The 22739-nt window shown below is 41.7% G+C and overlaps 2 protein-coding genes across 2 annotated transcripts in view; one reads left to right on the forward strand and one right to left on the reverse strand.

Annotated features, from left to right (window-relative positions):
• The window catches only part of LOC136106105 (synaptotagmin-like protein 2), an 84684-nt gene that overhangs the window by 59436 nt on the left and 2509 nt on the right, over window positions 1-22739 (reverse strand). The window lies entirely within an intron of this gene.
• Window positions 206-21840, forward strand: VSIG1 (V-set and immunoglobulin domain containing 1). The gene is made up of 8 exons (XM_065846843.2): window positions 206-290; window positions 3611-3771; window positions 10103-10210; window positions 16622-16820; window positions 18116-18271; window positions 18966-19085; window positions 20031-20157; window positions 21550-21840. The coding sequence occupies exons 1-8, from the start codon at window positions 254-256 to the stop codon at window positions 21731-21733; spliced, it is 1092 nt and encodes a 363-aa protein (XP_065702915.1). The 5' UTR covers window positions 206-253; the 3' UTR covers window positions 21734-21840.

The raw sequence follows: 22739 nt of genomic DNA on the forward strand, positions 1-22739 counted from the left end.
CAAAGGTTTATTATTAACAAAACCCTCAGTTGCCCAAACTCCACAAATGGTTTCAACTGAACAGTCACACCACTAGTTGGAGAAAAGCACACACGTGATAAAGGAGGAGAACGAAAAAGCTTATTGGCGTGTTGATACACAGCTGATAAGGAAACAAAAGCCCGCTTAAAAAAACCCAAACAGTTGGGTTTTAGTCAAAGTCAGAAGCAGCATCTGGTCTCTTTTCTCTCCCAACGTCAAGGAGTTTGCAACGATGCTGAAGATATTTGCAATTCTAGCCATCCTTACAGGTAAGAATAATAAATATTGAAATAGCACTGGAATAAAGGAGCTTGTTGAAATAAGAGAGCAGGTGAGCCTGACTGGCAAACTAGGAGAATATTTAAGATCTATTTCAGGACGGAATGAAAATCATGGCCATGATGTTATGCCATTTTGTGGAAATCAGCAAGTTGACCACTGACTGGTCTGAGTTTTTTGCTTAAGAATAGAATTTTAGTTTTGGTAAATAAATGCTTTGCTCTCAAGCCAGGAAGAGGCAAAGAGCTCCCATGTAGAGTGTTAGGGGCTTTCAAGTATTTCAAGGTTGGGTTTTCTTACGTTCAGCTTTTGTCTCCCCTTGATAACAGCCCTGGGAAATGCTGCCTCCATCCCACCCCACCAAAAAATGTTTGGGGATGCTTAACTTTAAGCATGCAAATAATCCTTTGGATTTCCCTGAAATTAAGTGAGAGCGTAATATTGTGTGGAATCTAGGAATTATATGGTATATGAAAGACTATATATTATTCATGTTTCAAGGACATTTCATTGTGCTACGCTTTATTTTTAATATATACAAAAGCAGACAATTTTAGTCTAAAGCTCGAGTGAGGTGAAACAGTCTCTGTATCCAGTAAAGAAAATGGAAGTTAGTTTCCATATTTTCTTTTCATGATGGAATTATCTGGTTTGGATGCCAGATAAATATTTTTAAATCATTGCTCCTGGTGTTTCAATGTTATCTGTCTCATACACACATCAATCCCACAGATTTTTGCCTTAGCAATGGAAAGTAATTCAGTGTTAGTACCAATGCTTTTTGAAACAATGTCTTCTCATTTTAAAGTTGTGGATTTAAGACTAGCAGTGTGTCCACATTGATGGGGGTTTCTGTGATGGCTTGGTAAAGACCAGCAAACTTGGATTTACTTCGTGAGTGTTAAAACTGCATGGGACTTGAGCAAAAGTGGGTGACTCCCAATTAACCGCAATGACTTTCTCTGTAGCAAGGAACCTGTCTTACAGTAATATTGATGAGTAAAATACACAGATCAACTATTTTTAACAAGTTATGATCCTGTTCAGACTAGCTTTGTTCACTGTGTTACTTCTTACTCATGTGTTTTTTTCTCAATGCTGTATGTGTGAAATGGGATTATGAGTTTGAAATCGCAAACGGTGAACTAAATGCAAAGCAAAGCTCCCATTAACTTCTGTGATGAGGGAAAGGGCTGCACGGCTCTAGGTCACTCCATTTGCAACCAAGAGCTCCATCTTACAATTAGTGATGGCTCTAAATAGCCTCACTGGACAATGGAAGTTTGATAGGTTTTGCCTTTTTAATTTTACTAGACCCAAGCCTATTTCAGCTGAATGTATTTCTTCACAACATACAGCTTCATGGAAACTAGAATGCTTTGTGGAGTTGCTTATGCTAAAATTAATTTATTCTGGAAAACCTTATAACAGCCATGCTCTGTGGCACTCCTGATTCCACAAACAGAGAATGATAAGGGAAATATGTGGAGCAGATGACTGAAAAATGGATGTTTTCCGTAGAATGACATTGTGTTGCAAGACTGCAGCTTTAATCCTGCAAAGAGCAGAAAATAAATACATGTAAACCTGGAAGTATTATTGTGGCAAGAAACTATCATCCCCTGGCCAACTCTTAATTCTTAGAGCTGGGAACAGTGAACTGAGATATCCATAATAATATTACACGGCTTTTGTATTAGATCTCAGGATTCAGCTCCTGTGGACTTGCAGCCAGCACTGGGATCCCATCTTTCCCCAAGGCAGGTTTGACACATTTAGGTCAGTCTCCAGCCACCCCTGTGAGACTTCACATATAATGTACATCTTGCTGTAGTTCGAACCTGCTAGTTCTCATCCTCGCCACTGCCAACATGGAAAGTAGATTATGCTCATCTTCCTGGCAGTGAAATTCTATTATTGAAGCCAACAAACAAGGAAAAGAGACCCTGAAGAGTTCAGACAGTTTTGCATATTGTATCAACTGATGAACCTGCAATATTTACATGGTTAAAAATGCCCAAACAGATTATACTTCCTTTTTAAACATGGTTTTCTCTCATAGGGCTAATAATTTGAACAAAGTACTCTTTTGATATTAGTGGAGGTTCTGCCTAAACTCTGAAAAGCAGCACCCAAAAATAAGATGCACAGATATTTCATTGAGAAGAATATTTTGTATTTTTTCCCTCTATCATTCATACATGCAATAAGCGCACATGAAAACTATTATTATTATAACATGAAGTTCTGACTTTGCCTATTTTACTTAGAAAGCTCTGAAAGACTTATGTTTTCCTTTATGTTAAAAATAAACACGTTCTCCTTCAGAATCTTTAGACAGTAGCTTTAAAGCTGGACTCAGTGATTTAGCAAAACCCTGAAATGCAGGCTTATTTTTCTGACAGCTCTAACTTTGTTGCTGTAGGTCACCATTGCCAGTAACCTAATTATATGGAGGACAGAAACAGATAAATACTGTAAGATGGTGCTCGATTCCTTTCATTAATATGGTTGTGTAGCCAAGCTTGACTGGAACATTATGGGAAAGGCCTCACAAGTTATGTTTGCTCTCTTTCTGCTTTGAGCAAAACAGAAAGGGTTGATCAAGTTATCTCTGAATTTCTCACAACCCACATAATAAAACCATTTCCAAAAAGCTTAGTTTGACATTTCCATTGTAAAAGCATTGGAAAAGAACAGCTTCAAGCCCTAATAAACCTAAATAAAAGCAAAGTAATTAGCAAATGAAAAACAGAGGAAGGTTGCTGGGCTCCAACCTGGGGAAACCTGACAGCGCTACTGAGTCTGAGACAGAGCTAAGAACATAAAATGAGACAACATTGTAGGAGACAGTGATCCACTGGAAAGAGAATCAGACATCTAAAGGAAGAACAGCAAAAAGAAAAGGGCAAAAAGGGTGTAAAAGCAGGCTAGAGAGAGCTGTGAGTGTGAGTGCAAGGTGCAGGAGAGCATGGCGAGTGTACAAGAAAGGTTCGGTTTAGCCACAGGCTCCTGGTGAGAAGACAAGTCTCTGCAGGTGAGAACAAGTATGTTTTTACAAACTCTACCTTTTCAGAATATTATCCATTGTAAGGGCACAGGTATTCTGGGGGATTTATTTCCTTGTTAGCTTTTACCCACTCCCAGCTCATTATCACTGAAGTTTCCCCACAAAGCCCACGGGAAACTGTAGTGAAAGGAGAATGATGAGACATGTTCGACGGGTTCTGCAATGACGCAGGGAGCAAAGCTCCCGTGGCTCCCAGGGCTGCCCCAGCTGATCTGTCCTCTCCACACTTACTGCCCACAGGTCACGTCAGCGGTGTGGTGGTGACCGTCCCCGAGAAGATAGTGAATGTCGCCACAGGTGGAAACGCAACCCTCCTCTGTACATACACCAGTTCTGGAGCGCTGGATAACTTCTTTATTCAGTGGAGCTTTTACAGTGCCAAAGAGAGCCAGCTGCATACTGTAAGATATGTATTTACTATTAATATGAAGTTATATTTAAGATATCCTTAAGTGCTCAAAGAATCTTGTTACGTTTGATAGTGTTATCCTCACTACAGACCAGGAAGGCAGGGAATGTTGGTGTTCCCACACTAAAGACTGGGGTGCAATGAAATTTAAGGGCAAATGCACAAAGTTATCTAGGCTCCTAATTCCTACTGGCATGCCTGAGCTCCTTTAGAAATGTAGAAGAAGGTGCAAAAGGAATTCAGATGCTTCAATGATGCTCCAAGTCACACAGGGAATGTGAAGCAGAGCAACAACCAGGTATCCAAAAATCACACAAGTGCCCCAGCCCCTGGATCATCTATCTCCGTGTTCTCTTGTCTGGCAGATATTCCTGCCCCTGTGAGGGCCGCGTTTCTGGAGAGACGCCCTTGCCCTTGCAATATGTCCCCCATTTAAGGGCCAAACAAGAGCTCCTTGACTCAGCCACTATCGTTGCTATCAGGCAGCTCAGCAAGAGGAATGATGCACAACAAGTGGGCCATGAGCATTTTGGCAAGTCATAGCAGGAAATCTGCCACAGCAAACTTGTGTTGGTATTTCACGGCATCCCACAGGTACCTTTGCGGCAGCAGAACAATTACAGATCAAAGGCAAACGCTCCCTGCCCTTCCTGAGACCCTGAGAGGCAGCAAAGCCAAACTGGGTCTCTCTGCTGGGGTACGAGACCCTGTGGTAGGTTGGGGTGTCAGCACGGAGAGCACATCGGGACTGTGCAGGACACCAAATACTAGACAGCTACAACTACTGCCTGAGCTCTTCATGTGGCTGCAAAGACCTTGCAGAGCAGCCTGTTCTCCCTGCAAGGGTCAGGGATGGGATGGGATGGGATGTGTAGCTGCCTGTACGTACTCACGCTGCTGCCCAGGCTTCAAGAGCTACCCCTTAATCTGTCTTTTTGGTGGGGAAGCGAATCCATGAACCTCACTCACAGCATAACATGCGGGGCATGAGCTCCCATCAGCTCAGCCCTGACAGGTGCTGAGCAATCAGCAGCACCTTCCTTTGTAAGAAGAAATGCTGATTAGAGGTGTTACTGCATCCTTGAAGATGACTGTGATTTTTTTCCATGCCCTGGTTTTGGGCTTGTGCCTATTAGACAATCAGTCCCTTTTCTCTCCCATCATTTTTATCCTGTTGCTAACATTTTTCTTCAAAAAATTCAAGCCTTCTGCCTGATGTTACATCAGTTGACATAAAGATAGCTGACTTAGAAGAGTGTCAAGTCCACATTGATAATATTCCTGTCATGTTCACTGATTTCCTAATAGTATTACGTTAGGAGGTTTGCCATTGCTGATAGAGTCATACTTTCTATTTTGTTCACCAATTATAGCAGAATCAGACTGTCTATAATTTGCAGAAGGTACAGTATGTGATGTATTTGGCATTGAACAGTGATAGCCAGTGTGTAAGAAATTGCAGTTTAACATAGGACAATGGCTCACCATCCTGCGGTGTATTACAGCCACAGAGGAAGACTGTATCGGTGTGAAGTACAAACACTGCGCCCATCCCAAATTCTGACTCCACCTGAATGCCAGACCGACACACACACCCCTTGCCTGACTAATTGTATCAATACTTGTTACTCATCATTTGCTTTTTTCAAGTCGAAAGTAGTTTATTAAATGAAGAATTATTCATGAGAGGGTGGTATGTGCAGGTTTCCTAAGTGAGTTGTATATAGTACAATATATTATAATTTTAATCCAGTACCTTACATCACAAATTTTAATCACTTGTTCGGGTGGGAAGTACAGCATTGGGATAGGATAGAGCTCATCTTCTCTGGATTCGGTTAGAGTCTCTCTGTTCTACTTGCATTAAATTTTCCATATTGCAAAACAATGCATGCAATACATGTTCTAGTCACAACCAAGAGAAATAAGCAGATCGTAGTTGAAAGTATTTTAGAGGGAGAATCAGACAGTTTTGAGAGATCCGGGAAGGGAAAACCATTTATATAAACTGTGACCAATGACAGGAAAATACCCCCTGAGGATTATGATAATAAAATACTGTGGGTGATTCAGAATATACTCAAGAAGAACTGGTATAAGGCTACCAAACGTCAGGGAAACCTTATGGATCAACCCCTTCAGCGCTCAGCCCCAGCTCCTTTGGGTCCCAGCACCAGCGCTGGGAAAGCCGTGTGCCTGTGAGGGCTGGAGCAAACGCTACTGGGAAAAAACGCAGCTGGTTTGCCCCCCGTCTGAAACTAATTTCACGGTAAATTCACTTTTACACCACAACACACATACATTTGCAATGGATGATTTGCATTTTCAGTAAATAATGTCGGTTCAGTCTGGAGAGGCCACAGGTTGGTGCCCAGCCCCATTCTCCCAAGTACCAGCGACCCTGGGCTGGCAGCTCCATGGGGCCGGAGATGAGCACCCTTCACAGCCACGGTGTGCCCGGAGGCTGCCTGTGTGGGAAGAGCTGCAGGACGGGGCTTTACTCTTTCTAAAATGCATGTAACAACCCATTCGGTGCTGTATTACTCGGCCCTGTATCCTTTTGACCACAACATGGCAATTCCCTACCATTTGGAACCTATTCACAATAAAATTAACCGTGTTAATGCAAAAAACTAGGAATAAAGGGCTGTGACTGCTTGTGGAAAATACGGTTTAAGAAATTACACAACAGAGCTGAACATGAAATCGGATTTTCAATCTCCCTCTGAACCCACAGCAATACAAGGTTGCAATTTCTATTTCAGGCTGGTGACTTTTCTGAGTTTGAGAAAGGACAGAGTGCCTGAAAGCATGTGTGTTGTTCTCCTACCAGTTAAACAAAAAATAACCTCTCTTTCTACAAACCTGGCTTTGCTCTGGTTGCCTGGCATGTAGCCGAAGTTTCACATTTCATTCCAAGTAGGAAATACATGCATGGCAATGGAGGGGACTTCCAGCTTTGGCTTTCATTGTTTAGATGCAGTAACTTCAAAATGCAAGTCAAAAATATATTTAACATGCTGGTAAGATGATAAAAGCAACTGAATCAGATTGGCACTCCACCTTACTGAATACCAGAATGGTAGCTTGCACTTAAAAGGGATAAAATTATTTAATGTTATGAGATATTTAGATTCTTCTAAAATGTCCAAGATCAATGAACAAACAAACAAGCAAATGCTTCCTTATAAACAGCACATATTGTCCCCAAAAAAGTTTGTTGAAAAAGCCTGGCTTCATTCAAAATTTGCCATTTTTTTTCAGTAACTAAATGGATAACATTTTCAACTTGATTTTTTAAAGAACAAAATTTCTGACAAATACTTTGAAGATAAGAGACTTCTAATTAAAAAAAAAGGCAGAAAATACATCTTCTTATCCCACTGCTACAATTTTAAATATTGCTGACATTTTAGCAAACATTAGCTGTCTTGATGACTCTGTTATTCACATGGCTGATATATTCACAATAATAAGATTAAGCAGGGAGGATGTTCTCCATAACAACTATGAGCTAAAAAAAATCTTGATTTTGATAAATAAAATTTACTTACATAATAGTGAATATGACCCTTTCTCTCTACAGTGGCAGCAAGTGACAGAGCAAACTGTAGAATGACAGAATTAATGGAATTTTATGGCATAAAGATGTCTTTGACTAGAAGCAATAATGAGTGTGAGCTTTAAACTACTAGATTTTAGGACATAATATATAAGAGGCACAGAGGCCATAGGTACTCCTTTTAATAACAATGTCAGTATTTTTCACTGCCACTTACGTTACAGATTTTGCAGTGTTTTGAGATATGTGAGCTCAGGTACCATCCTGTCTGGTGTGAAATCAGTAAGATCAGGATCAGGACTAATGCCGGTGTTAATTTAATGCCCCAGAGTATTCAGCAGCAGATTTTACCTTGCCTCAAAGAGAGGCAGTGCTGCCGTTATTTTGCAGCCCTGACACAGATCTGCCTCCCTGTGCTGGTTTTGTGGAGGTGACCAGTGTCTTTTGGTGTTCGTTCTGGTGTTTTCATGCCCCGTTCCACGTTGCCCACCTTACACAACGCTGGTGCAGGTGCTCGACAGTTCAAAGTCACGGCAGTTACAGCGGGGAGGATGCAATACCACAAACAGGATGAAAAGGGAGGCAGCGAACAGCGGAATGGCAGGTGCGCGTGGTGCTGTTTTGAAGACAGCACAGCTATATATAGCATGCGAATATAGATCTTTTTACTAATTGGAGCCTAACTCTGCTCTTTTCCTGAGAAGTTTCTCCAGTGGAAGTAATTCCCCTCATTTGAACTAAATAATGTAAATATCAACTCAGGGAAAATAGGATGCCATACATATTTTTAACTTTTTCTTCTTGCCATTTATCCCTTAGCAACATGTCTTTTTAATGATAGATTTAACTTTTAAATAATAATGCCTAGCCAAGGATCTTGAGAACTTTCCAATACTGAACTATCTGTATTTTCCATGCAGACAAACTGAGGCAAACACCACTTATTCAGCTCAGCCAGGGTAACAGAGTACATCGCAGCCTGGGCTGGTTCATAAGGTGAAGTCTCAGCTCCTGCTAAGATCTACATCTGTGCTTCATTTAATGCTCTGAGTCACTCAGCTGGCCTCGCTGTGAAGAATATAAGTAAATGTTTGAAAGATTGAAGCCTGCTGTTGACTCTTCACAGGCGAGGCTACAGCCTCACAAAGCTAAATACAGCTCCTCAGCCTAACTAGGGCCACACCTTGAGTCTGCAGCCCAGGGCACCCACAGTTAAGTAAGGGAAACTATCAGAGACACCACCTGGCTACCTAAAATATGCCCAGGACAGAATCCTTGATTGAAATCTTAAATTCACTAGGGGAGTAAAGGGCATGAATGACTACTATTTGTGAGAGAAACTGAGTTATTGATAGACTTTTCATGTAAATATCATCTAAAAAAGCCAAGCTTGAAATACTTGCAAACAGTGACATTGACGCCGCTTTGGTAAAACTACTGATGGGAAGCTGAGAGGGAAAGCGTGTTAGCAGCAGGTAGCAGCAAGAATATCTTCCATTTATTCCATATATTGGCTTTCAACCTGCCAGAGGCCTGTATTTTCCTCATACCTGTACTACCAAGAGAGTATCACTTAGTGGCTAGAGGCAAGGAGGGTTTCACTTACTGTAAACCGCACAGAGGAGGAAGGCAGCAATGTTCCAACGCAAGAAACCCAGTGATGTCCTCATACACAGGCACACGGGCCTGATGAGCAACTTTGCAAAACCTTCACAGGAGCGAGCACACTTGTGTCATGGTGTTGGGGAACAGGGGACAGGATGGCGAAGCCCAAGGAAGGAAACAGATGCAAGAAGAGCGATTGGAGTGTACCTGTGTCTGCTCCTGTCACTCTGAAAGCCCAAATTCAGATTAGCAGCAGCACCAGAGCCAGCAAAGCTCTGCTGCCTGGCACAAAGCAAGGCACAGGCACGGGTACTGCGCTATAATGGGAGCGCCAGTGGCCAGCCAGCCTTGTAAGTGTGGCCTTCCCATAAAAACTACTGAAAGAACAAATTCCTGCCCATGTAGCAGGAGCAGTTCCTGAGACGCCATCACAGGCTTTCAGCCCCAGACAACCGAGATCATGGGCTACAGAGGCTGCCAGTGCTGCAGGGACACGGGCTGGGGGGCAGAGCTGTTCGCTCCAGCCCACGAGCCAAGATGAGCCTGTGCAAAGGGCCTTTCCAAAACATGAGCATTTCTTTTTGCCTAGATGTGATCTTTCAAAATCAAGCTTTATCTAGCACTTAGGTGACTGAGCACACACTTAAAAGGAATAACTTCATGGACAGCAGAGGCAACACTCCAATGCAGAGGAGCAGAGAGCCTGTTGTCGTGTCACCGCAGTCAGGGTGACTCCCGGGGTGTCACTGGGATTCCTGTGGACTGCCTGGGGTTATTCCTGGCACTGCAGTGACCGTCTGAAGAGAGAAGATAAAATAAAGCGATACACTGAAGCTGACAATCGTGAGAACACACAGCAAAGAGAAGACAAGTAGAAAATGATCAGGTTGTAACTGGTGTGTTTGGAGCAAACAATAGACTTCAATCTCAGCTTACCTAATTTTAGGTAAAATTTAGAAATAAGGTTATATTGCATCCTGCTGTTGACAAAGGCTTGATATATCTGCAAAATCCACTGAACACGAGGCACTCTGCCCTTGTGAACAGCACTGATGGTATGGATGGGGAGCTGCACGGAGAACAGGTTCTTTGATTTTGGGGGAACATTTAAAGTCTCATTTAACTCTCAGATCAGCACATTTTTACCCAAATACAGAGTTCCCTGTGTCACGATATTCTGAGTATGGATGAAAAGTCAGTCAGTCATTGTCAAAAGATGGTGTATGTGACAGATGCACGGGGAAGATGTAGCTGGAGATACAAGGTAAGAAAAACATCGCCACAATTTTAAGGGAAAAAAAAGAGCTAAATAGCTTCTACTAGATTTATGCTACTGTGAGACCTGTAATCATATTCTGGATTAAAACCTTCAAACCAGCACAGGACTGAGACAAGCAGAATCAGACGCATAATTCAGAAGTTTCAACTCACCTTATTTTTATTGCATTTTTCTCTATCAAAATTATTTCGGCTGTAGCTGGTTTTTTTGTTTGTTTTTTTCCCCACAGCTATTCTAGGTAGCTGAAGTAGCACCTTCTACCCAAAGGGCATCTGAAGGTCATGTCCACACACCAGGAGCCTCTGGGCTGAAATGTGAGCAAGTCTGGATAGCTCAAATTTGGGGTTACATATTTACATAGCAAAGAAAAAAAAAAAATCCTGGATCTTTTTAGAATATAGCACCATTTTGAGGTGTGATGGATATAGAGGGGCCCTAAGCTGCCTGCTGAACTGGCTTCGTCTCAGCTGGCAGCTCAACGGCCCAGCCATAATCCATTCCCAGCTCTCTGACTGCAGTGGGATTAAGTCTCACCAGGAAGTATAGGGTACAACCTGGTGTAAATTGAGGTCTCATAATAACTGCAGAGGAGCAGCTGCACCAAATGCGCTGAGAAAACATGTTTGTTGATGCACTGTACAAATTACTTACTAATAGTTGAGCCACAAGAACAAAACTGTTAGAATATGAAAGAGCTGCTCCTCAGAAGTATTTTGCACCAGTTAATGTTGCTGAATGATTAATCCTTTTAAGGCTTCTGACTCCAACCCTTTTTTCTTCTACCAATGAGCAATTGTGACAAGATGTTTCTAGTCATTATTAACATCTTCAATTACCCATGCAAAAACCCCAGTAACGCAGGACACAATATCCTCACTGCAGTCTGGCAGATCAGGGTTCTGACAAAATCTGTGAAAAACTGGGGATGAAAAACGGCATTTGGGGCCAGACTCAGCCACATGACACACGTCAAAGAAACCAATGCACGTGTGAGCATTTGCTTTCTCATCTAGCTGAGTTCAGAATCCGAGCCTTGGGCTTTAATTAACACTTTGAGCGCACAGCATTTGTTCTCTATTTAGATGGCAAGATGCTTAAGGGAGTGGTGAACGCTTTTTTCCCTTGTTGTTTTATAAATTCTGTCTGTACTCAGAATTCAAAAAGAGATCATGATCTCAAAGCAGTGAAGTTGTTAAGATCCTCCTTTGCATTTATCAGTGAGAAAGAGACTTTAATTGTTCTTTTTTCTAGTAGCTTGAAAAAGCATCAAACAGAAAATGGCTAAACAACCCAGTGATGGGGCGCTGTGAATTCCTGAGCTCTACAGCTCTCCTGGCAAAGCCTGTGAATCAGACGCTGAATCCATCAGCCTAGAGAAACGCCACTGAACAGGATGCTATAGCTTTGCATCTGCTGGTGGGGACAAGTGAGAAGGGGCTGGAGGAGGGACGACAGGTACTGGAGAGGAAATCATGTCCTGACACTGCCCCCTCAGTCAGTAAATTAAGGCTACTGTAAGGATTAAGTGGGACATTTTGTAACACATCTTCAAGTACATCTTGTCTTACAATTTTGATATCCAGACATACCAAGCATGTACAGCAACGTGAGGCAATGACACCAGGAGATGGGTGGTGGGAGGAATATTGACCTGGAAAGTATTGAGTTCATGCAAAGGCTTTTGAAAGACACATATTTATGCAAATTCTAGTACGTATTTGTCCTGCTCCAAGAAGAGAGGAAGCAGATGGAGGCGTATTTCTTCTAATTTACTGCCTGCTTTTTCACACATACCCTCCACTCCCTAAGGAAGATGATCTTTCTATGGAAGTTGTATAAAGAAAATCTGAAGGTGGGCTCCTCACTCTCTGCCAAACATCTGGCAGCCTTTGAAAATCTCAACTCAGCACCAGCTTTGCCAACTGCTTCCTCTTCAGGCAAATGTTCTCCTCACCATCACACTAGAAGAGGAGCAGCCTGCCCACAATTCAGGCAAAAGGAGAAGAAAAGGAGATGTGATTTCATGTACCAGATCCTTCAGAACTGCAGACGCAAATTATTTTGTCTCCAGCATCTAGAGTGCATTGAGATTACCAAGATTTTCTTCCAAATGAGTATGATCATTCCAAATTCCCTGTTCTGTTTGTAACCCAGCTCCCCTGAACAGGTACACAAATAATTGACTTGACTGCCTTGGAAGTCTATGAGCCCAAATCCTTTTCTTGGTTGCAGCAGAAACGGTGATGGTGGAAATGCCAAGCAATTATAGCACTGCCATAGCTGAGCAGGCCTGCTGCTGGCGCCTCTGGCTTTAGGCACTGCCTGCCCCATGGGCCAAACAACCAGCTGAACCCAAACCTTTCTAAGGTCGGGCAGGCATTTTCTGGGCAATTCAGCTGTTTGGCAGAAACTGGTTTTTTCATATCGTGGAGTTACAAGGGACAACATTTTTAGGAGTGATAATCTCCGCTCTTGTTTCTATCACTTGTTTGATTAGTCATCCCAGGCAGCTGCTCCCATGAAATGTGAAAAGGCACCATTATATAAAAACTTGCATGAGCAACTAGCTAGTAATAAGAAGCAGCGTCCATTACCGCATCCTCAATATTGTTTTTACACTGGTAAATCATCAGCTTCACTAGAGCTGCTCATTATTTTCTTGAGGACATAAAAAGCGGATTTATTCAAGAGAAGCATAACAGATTTCTTTCATAGTTTTTTACATTTGAGATGTTGCACTTTAAATATATTTCTCACATCAAATTAAAAAGGCTTGCAGGAAAAGTCTACCATTGACTAAATTTACAGTTTTCCCATACGGACATCTTAGGCACATTTTAGGTAAAATGCAAAGAAATGTCAATGAGATGTATGTCTGTAGGAGGGAACATTAACTGTCAGTTGCCCAAAAAGAAAAAGACTTCTATATCTTAACAGAAAACAAGTTTTTTACTTTTGAAATGGATTAGAAACATTTTTGCAAAGATTTTCATTTCAGCTTTTTGAAAGGCATAAACATGAGCTTTTCAAGGACAGCATAAAACCACTCTGAACAAGGGTTTAAAAACCCCATTTTGAGTGTATTGTTTAAAATGGGTTATGAATTCACTGTCAATTAACTGAAACATGTTCCTCCTAAATGAAATTTCCTGTGTACACAATCCAGTCATACCTTTGGGACAAGATATACACTCAGTAATTAATCACAACATTACTCAGCCTTTTTGGTGTTTACCACCTTCCTTCAGGCAATAAACTCCAGAGTTAGTGAGATAAGCATCATAGAGGAGCAGGAGAACTGGGAACAGGCAGGAGCCCGCAGAGGAACTGAATGCATTTCCTTAAGGTGTTCCACTGCCTTTATGTTCATAGTTGAAATAATAAATCCAAAACAACAAACAAACAGAAAGATTCTGTTTAGATCCATGAAGGAAACCAATATCCTTTGCTGTGTTAACACCTGCCTCAGCTTTAACAGTGTACACAAAATGTTTTCTCTGCATGCATTCAGACAGGATGAGAGAACACGGGGGATTAATTTTTCAGTGTATTGTATAAGGGCTTAGATACGTAATTCACCCTGACTTCAGATCAAATATACCGAGTTGCGCTTTCTCGTCTACAGTGTTCACTGGCATGCCCTGAATGCATTGAAGACTGGTAGTGCCAGTCCTGTTCCCAGGAGCATGTGCTATAGCTGGGCTGGCACTCACTGGGTAGCTTCTGCTACTGTTCACTCTCACATAAAGCCCAGATCACTCTGAGGAAGACTGGGTAAAATTTAGCCCCTTTTTTCAGTAATCAGACTTTTTAGTAGGATATAATGGGCCTGCTTCTTGTCCCATACTGCTGCAAGTCACACATTACCTCACTGAAGTCATAGTACAACTTAATTTCACATTAGTGCGATGAGCTGATGGAAGCCCTTTCTCTACCTCACTCAAACAGATGCAATTGACAGTGAGGAGATGCAAATCCAGCCCATTACTGCTGAGATCTATACAGGAACATCAGTTTAAGAGGAGTCTGAAGTCAGAAGTCACAGTTCTTGTAACTTCAGACTCTTGCAAGGAACAGTGTATAGCACTCTGTTGTTGCTCATACTCAGATAAATGTATAAGGAGACAAGAGTGGCCAGCATGGTTTTGTAATTACAGATAGAGCAGTTTTTTTATGAGAGGTTTGCTTATATTAAACTCTCTAAACACTCTCCGTCCTTGGGGAATACGAGGGTGTGCGTCCAGGCTCTAGTTTTGCAATACAGGTCCATCTCTAGACATTTGCAAAGCATAAAAGCAGTTTTCAAACCGATGGCATTGCATGCAGCAATGGAAAGGGGAGAGCCCATGCAGCTGTTTCGCAGGCTTTGGAGCCCAGTCTGCTCCTGTGCCACCACTGGACCTCTCCCACCTCCTCACTGCAGCACCAGCTCTGCACACCTTGAAAATGCGGCAGTGTAGCTGTGCTATGCAGAGCCCTGTGTCCATTGTACCAGGTATTTGTAATGCTGGGGCAGGAAGAGATAAAGTCTGGAGGTAAAATTGCACTTGAGCTGAGGCCAAGCTGCAGTACCGGAGCTGCTGGTGCTGTGCAGCCTGGGTTCTGACCTTCATTTCAGAGCCTTATCATTGCACAAAGCAGCTGTGCTCTGGCAGTTTTGGGGTGTAGATTGCCTTAAGCTAATAAAGGCTTTCAGATAACATTGCTTAAAGACTTCAGTCAACACCGTATCAGGGTGGACAAATAGAAGTAAGAATCAATATTCTTAATTCAAAATGCAATCAGTTGATCTGTAAAGTAAAGCATATTATACGTCTTGCCTGGGGATCTGCAGCGTACCTAAACACAGGGAACTTTGACCAAAAGGAGGTTTTGATACTAGTCAAGTGTGAATGCCATTTCATGGGAGTTTGTGGAGCTTTTTCCTACAAGCATTCTTCAGCTGTTCCCATTAAAAAACATGCTGTCAGTCCTGCTTCAATAAATACATTCACACTGCTGATTCTGGATTACTGTCAGTAGCAACGATGTTAGATATATTTGGCTCCCAACCTGTAATTCTATATGGTTACCTCTCATGTGTTTAAAAAAGGACTGAGTATGCTGGAACTGGTCTCTTTGCCTAGACAATGGAGTTCGTGCACGTAGACACTGGGGAACACACTGACTATCCCAAATATAGTACTATCACTTTTACACAACACTATCATTAACATCTGGGAAAAATAATTAATGTTCCATAGTTTTCCACATTAGCTTTGCTCTTTCAGATCTTGGTTTCACAGCAGACTCAGACTGGACAGAGTGTACTCCTTGAGAACTGTTATATTTACCCCAGAGCAGGTGAGATGCTGCAGTTCCTAAGCAGACCAAGGCCCCAGTCTCAGACTAGCAACCAGGCTGCACAGTGAGCACAGCTCTACCTCTCCTTTCCGCCAACAGACAACAGGTTTGGGCTTATAAGCTTCCGAGGCTAATTCTACTCCCACAGTGCTGTTAAGTACAACTGATGCTGCTGAAGTCAGAGAAACCAGTCAACATCAAACAGCAAATTTTTATGTGGGAGGAAATGCTGCATTCCTCAGAGACATTTACTATAATTCTGCAAAACTTTTTTACTGTTTAGTGAAAGGGGAATTTCTTGATCCCAAATAAGTGCCTCTCCAAGCACTGAATCCAACAGGTATTCTTGACTTCCACCTATGGAATAAACTCAAAACCGCACGATAGTCCCTGACACTGGCCCTGACCCTGATTATACAAACAAGGAGAACAGCATGGTTGCTCTCATTGAATGTGTGATGATTCTGCTAGTGTTCTTGTACTGCATTTTTATTGCTTCCAAATTTACTGCCAACAGATCAGGCGCCTTGTTGGCTTAAAGCTATGTCTTGTGGATTCATTTAAATTCTCTGTTTGCTGGCTTCTATATTTGGAAAGCTCCGCAGCCATCCACTTTTTGCAATGACATGTCCATTCTTGTCACAATCTTCTACTGAGCCACCTATTAATAATGTCACAAACTATTAGTGCTTCAATTAGTACCACTATTCATTGTGTATGACAGCATTTTTTCACAGAATTGTCATTTAGTGGTCAATGGTCTCACTTTTGTTTTTGCAAACGCATCAGTCTGTGACTGGAGTATCCACAAAGAACTAGCTACTGTCCATCTACACAATTAAAAAATCCCATTTCTGAAAAGCTTGTCTGTTACAAACTGCTAGAAATATATATACAAATGTACCATGTTTTCATCTCTGCTTTCTCGGGGAAGGGGGCCAGAAAGAGGGTGACATTGCTTGGCTTAATCACAAATCAACTATATTCCAAGTATCAAACAAAGCGTCAGGAAGATCTCATGTTATTAAACTAAAAATTGATTCTTTATCACAGATCTATTATTATTCAGAAGGCCAATCTTACTCCTATGGAGAGTTTAAGAACAGGATAACAGCTGCAACAAGTCCAGGGAACGCATCAATAACAATCTCCAACATGCAGCCCTCAGACACCGGCTCCTACACCTGTGAAGTTTTCAGCCCACAGGGTGACGCGGGACAGAGTCAAAAATCCGTGATTGTCAATGTGCTTGGTAAGCACCTTTCCTCTCTATCACTGCATTGTGGTTTTCTTCCCTTATTATGAAACACTGAATTCACAGCTGAAAATATGCAGGACCAGAGGGAATCAGAGAATGAGTGTGATAAACAAGGGCCATGCGGCAGGGAAGGGCTCGCTGCTGCAGATTTTGGCAGGGGTTCGGAGGCAGGCAGAGCCTGGGCTCCCCCTGGCTGCCAGATGCAGCAGACCTGACACCAGCCCACAGCCACCACCCTTGCTGGACCTGCTGTAAAATCTCATTCGCCCACCAGTGGCCTTCAGATCCACTTTGTATGTGTTGGATGGAAGTAATACAAAGTCTGTTTTGGATGGAAAAAGGCAATAGTTCAACCATAAAGAGGCAGAGCAGAAATGATGAAAAGCAGTGGAACGAGATCTTTCACATCCTAGTAAGATAACCCCATCTAATAATTGCTTTAATATTGAGAATTCATACCTGGTCAGAGTGACAAATCAAAGTCATCTGAAAACATGATTCCAGTACCATTTGCCTATCTGCTAGGGGTAAGACATATGCAAACTCAATCCATGAAAAATTTAAGTACTACTGTTAATTCTCATCTAAAATTCCCCAAACAAATAGTACATTTTGGAGCAGTTGAGTAAGAGACTGTAATTCACATGAAAAACAAGAAATGGTGTTCATTTACGCACACAAAACAGGGCTGTGCTCTCTGCTGGTATAGTTCCACTGACAGTACCCTAAAGAACCACAACATATCTATAGGTAGGAAACGAAAAATACTTGGTGTAAGTGAAGAAAGAATCTTCTCCTGTGTGCAAAGTGATGAAATGCTATCAAAAGCGATATGTTTTTAGCACAACTGTAGTTAATTTATTTCCTTCACAACTGCAGTATGCTGAAGAGTCAGGCCTTGACCCTTCCCCTTTATGTGGAAAAGCTCCTGCTGTGTCCCTAAAGAAAATGATGTTGCTGTGTGGCAGAATGCTGTACAACAACTAGGGATTGGCCCATTATAACTACAGTAATTGATAGTCTTCATCTCAACACCTCCATAATAGTATTTAGCATGCAAATGGAAGAAAATAGAATAAAAATATATACCAGGCCACATACATATATTTAATATTACTGAAATCTTTATGGGAGACCTTCTGGTCAGATCCATAAACAAGACTCTGGTCTCAGGTAGAAATCTGTAGATGGGGCTCAGCACAGGACACAGGACCAGAACTTGAGGTGGGTGCTTGCAGCCCCAGGTATGTACTCACAATGTGTCTGTTCTCCTCACTGTTATTTTACAGTCAAACCGTCAAAACCTTTCTGCAAAATAGAAGGAACGCCTGAAAGAGGCCACCTAATCTACCTCTTATGCAACTGTGAAGAAGGATTGCCTCGCCCTACCTACCGCTGGTACAAAATAGACGACAATGCCCTCAAGCCTGTGACCGAACAATTTAGTACGTAACTACAGGACTACCACACCGTGTTCCAGATCTGGAATTCCACAGCACCAGCCATTTCAAACACTGTGTATCACATAGGGTAGTTAAAACCCATCCTCTTTTTCTGGCAGTCAGTGTCACTAAATCGTATTTTTACGTATCCAAATCAACTGACAGCTGTTCACAAACACAGGGCTTTTTTCCTATTTGTTTCAATAAAATCATGTGGCATGCTAGTCTTGTCTATGCCATTACTCCAAATTGTTAAAATGGGAGAAATATTTATGCCTTTACAGCTCACTTCCCTTGGAACTTTGAGGGAACTCAAAGTCAATAAGTTAAGTCAATTCAATCTGTCATTAATGTGCTAAGTCCTCCATCCTGAAAACCTTCAGGACCTGTTACATTTTAATTCGTGAAGTTACACTGACAATAGTATCAACGCGGGTAAAACATCAGTCAGACAGACTGATCTGGAGAGCAGGAGGCTGCTTCTCAAGTTCTCATACACTCCTGCAGAATCCACTGGAGTATTTTTCAAGGAAGGTAAATGGTTTTTATTTAAAGAATATAAAAATTCTCAATGAATGAATAATTGGAGAACCCTGGTTCTAATCTCTTAACAGCTCTCAATATTATCAACTAAAGAAAACAGTTTCCCTCTACAGTGTACAAACATCAATCTGTACCTGCTCTCTGTTTGTCACAGACCCAAGCACTGGCATTCTTTACATTGGCAATCTCACCACCTTTGAAACTGGGTATTACCGATGCATAGCCAGCAACAGCCTGGGGAACAGTACCTGTGAGCTTGATCTAAGTGCAAAATGTAAGTTTAATACATGAAAATAATCACAAATATGATATATGACATGCACAGTTTGCAGGAAACTGCTATAACAACTTTAAATCTTACAGGCTTTGGAGAGCTCTGGAGTTTTCATCCTGGCATGCCCAGAATCTACACTGACCTAGACAACTGATTTAACATCCCCAGCTTCATTTCCCACGGGGAGCAGGAGGTGAACCTGGCTCTGACTGCAGAGCCTTTACCAAGAACCAACATGCATAGAGTTTAGAACCATTTTTTCCAGCCAACAGTCCCACTGAGCTCTCACTGCCCCAGAATTTACAACCATCACTGAAACGTGGTAGTAGAAGGACTGGGGCACTGCAGGTGTGACCAATAGCTAGAAATACTGCAGTCACGGAAAAATACCTTATCCTGACTGCCCTAAAGCAGTGATCAACCTTATCCAGACTGTTCTCAGGCGGCGATCAACCACATTCGCATGCAGATTTTTCATGTAAGCTGTAACATTTAACAAGAACCAAACATATGTTGTGCAACCAGCATGAGAGCTGTCCCTGACGTGGTGACTCAGATACTCAGTGGTCTATAGAATGACAACTGCAGGACAGAGCTAGACGCTGTACTGAAGTGGAAATAGGTGGTTTTGGAGGCCCACAAATGATCAAAGCACACATGTTAAATCTCACATGAAAGACAGAGACAAAGGCAACCTGAATTTCAGAATTTGTTTGCAAGGACTGAAGAGCAAAGGCCAGAGTTAACAGCCTAATGTTTTCCTTAGCCAGGCATAAACATCAGGCTTGTTGGGGCAGGGGGCTAATGGACAAGAAAGGAGGCAGCAAACCTCATAAAAGCACAGTTCTCTCCTGGAGAATCTTAGGCCTCCTCCACTGAACTTCCATGGGACTTTGCTATAATACTACTTTTTACAAAGTCAAGTAATCTCTTTTGTCTTTCCAGACTTGGACAGTGGTGTTGTTGCTGGAGCATTAATTGGAGCAATTCTGGTAGCTGCCATCATTTGTGTTGTTGTCTGGGTCTTAACCAAGAAGGCGAAGAAGAAGAAGTCATCAAGTAATGAGATGCAGTAAGAGATTCTGTTTGCTTCTTTTTAAGACAATTATTTCTGGAAAGCACTGCTGATATTCCATAACAAAAGTAAAGTGTAATTTAAATATTTTTTGAAAGGTAAATAATATGGGTTTTGAGAAAACCTCCTGAGTGAGAATATTTGCTTTTATGTGACTTTCAAGCTGTTGCTCTTGTAACCAAAGTTGTCATTACCCTTTCCACTAGGTCTACAGTCAGCTACCACTTACAAGTATCTAAGATAGCAAATGTTTTTTAAACACCACAAACTAGAAGTGGCAAGCTGGAAAAACAGTTTTTAATATTTAGAAGTTAGTAGTGACTGCTAACGGCAGGTGGAGGAAGTAAAAAAAGGAATAGCAGCTAAGGGTTGGCTCTGCAAATTTACTGGGATTGTACGTGACTGGTTTTAAACACAGAAAGCTCAGTTCGGTGCTATTTGAAATTACAGGACACACGCTTGGGATACTCAAACGGCAGGAGACACAAGGTTTAGTCAACAGAATGGAGCCCAGAATGTCCCTTTTGATCCTGCTCTGGAAATGCCTTTTCCTCTGTGCTTTGGTTGCTCATTTTTCCCTTAAATTGCCAAATCTTCAGGATAGGGATAATCTCACATACTATACAAAACTGTATTTAGCCCCATGATGTTAAATGTTAAACAAATACATGCAGCTGAGGCCAGAAAAAAAGTCACGTGGACACTTCCCTGTAGCACAGGTCTAAGACCTCCTGATACAGAATTCTGCTAATCCACACCAGTGGCCAGTCACTCATGCACCTGATTTCTGCTTTCCATTGATGTAGCATTAACATCTGATTTTGTTCTTGCATCCCAGTAAGTCTTACTATATTGAATTAATCCATTAGCTTCTGATATTTTTTACATGTGAAAGTGCTTAAATATCTGGAGTCAGTTTATTATTGTTTTGATAAGATAAATGGAAATTCATATCTGTTACTAAAATATTGAAATCAATTTCAGCCTTTACATAGCTCTTTTCTGACTGCACTTGAATGGGACACAAAATTTCTCAGAAAGCTCACACCAAGCAGCATGTTTTGCTGTCTCTTCTCGGATACTGTCTGCCAGCACTGTTTCCCATTCTGCTTTCATGGCTTAGCACTAAACACGCTAAATCAATTTTATTCCAAGGGGATCACTTCAACTAGTGATGCAGATCAGTCTTATAATCTAACACTCTGTCACTCTTTGTGTCTTAGCAGCAGTGATACTGTTGCCTTCTCAGGTGCTCTTGGAACAGAGTCATAATAATGAGGAGGTTGCTGTTTAGACAACAAAACCACAAAGACTCATTCTTTTGAAAGACTCTAGTGTAGATGGGATTTCAACATGTGAAATCACAATTTTCATCCTGTCTTCCTGCAGAGAAATGGCTCCAAAACAGCCCAATGCGGAATATGTTCAGGTACCTAATGAAGAAAACATTCCTGCAACCACAGTTCCATCCAGCAATGCAACAAATGAATACCCGAGTGCTGATGAAACAGCAGCCTCTGGAACACCTGGAAATGATGAGAAGCAAGAAGCTGAAAAACAAGAAGTAGCCTAGAGTTTTAATACAGCTTTGGACCCCTTTATACAAAAATTGTTGGCATTGAATTAATATAGAAGCATGACTAAAATGGGCATTTATAATGTGAATGACTGGAGACTGAAAAGGGTCTGTTACACATGCACTTTGTGAATAGCACAAGATTTAGCCTTTAAAGTTAACCAAATTCATTTATTATCTAGTGATAATTATGCATAAATATAAAAATACTATCATCCACATTTATCCAACGTACTTTGCAAAACTAGTTAGGAAATGGGCTGAAGCATTTGACAAAGTAAGAGCTTTCCAGTCAGCTACCACTAATGCCATGTGTATCTGTACAGTCCGAACCACAGCAGTCTTCTCCAGAACGTGTTGGCCAACCTCATGTTTCCTGTGCACCAAGAACAATCATCATGGCAAATACACTCCAGTGTTTAAAGGATCTGATTTGGCACGTTGAAAGTAAAAAGAAGTTTCATCAATGTCATCAGAGTGCAGAAACAGATGTTAAGACCTGGACCAATGAAATCTTGTGTGTCTGAATTGCACTTAAAGCTAAAAAAAAGTCCTGGAAACTTTTACCCTGTTGCTGCATGCCATGGAATACATTTTGTTGACAGTGACCTGCTTGGCTTTAAAGTTCACAAGACACCAGCACTGTGTGTTTTAGCAGTTCTGGTTTTCAGTTAAGGGAACCAGCATTCAGGTACCCACTTCAGACATCAATTGATTGGTTTCCAGACAAGAGGAGGTGGAAATCTAGATCACTTGCAAGGCTTGTCATACAGGTACACAGAGCATCAGATTCCTCACGACATGCAGACACAGCTGCTTTAAAAATTCAGAAATGAATACTGCCTACTAGACTACACCCTAGTTTTGATTGCTTTCTCTGCCTGAGGTGATTTAAATCTATTTCCAGGCAACTGCCCTACCCACAAAGCAACAAACTCCTGCTACTTTTCCACCAGTCTCTTTAGCCCAGTGTAACTTCGACTGTTTTCTATAGGAGAAAGCA

Source organism: Patagioenas fasciata, chromosome 11, assembly GCF_037038585.1.
Source record: "Patagioenas fasciata isolate bPatFas1 chromosome 11, bPatFas1.hap1, whole genome shotgun sequence".
Taxonomy (NCBI): domain Eukaryota; kingdom Metazoa; phylum Chordata; class Aves; order Columbiformes; family Columbidae; genus Patagioenas; species Patagioenas fasciata.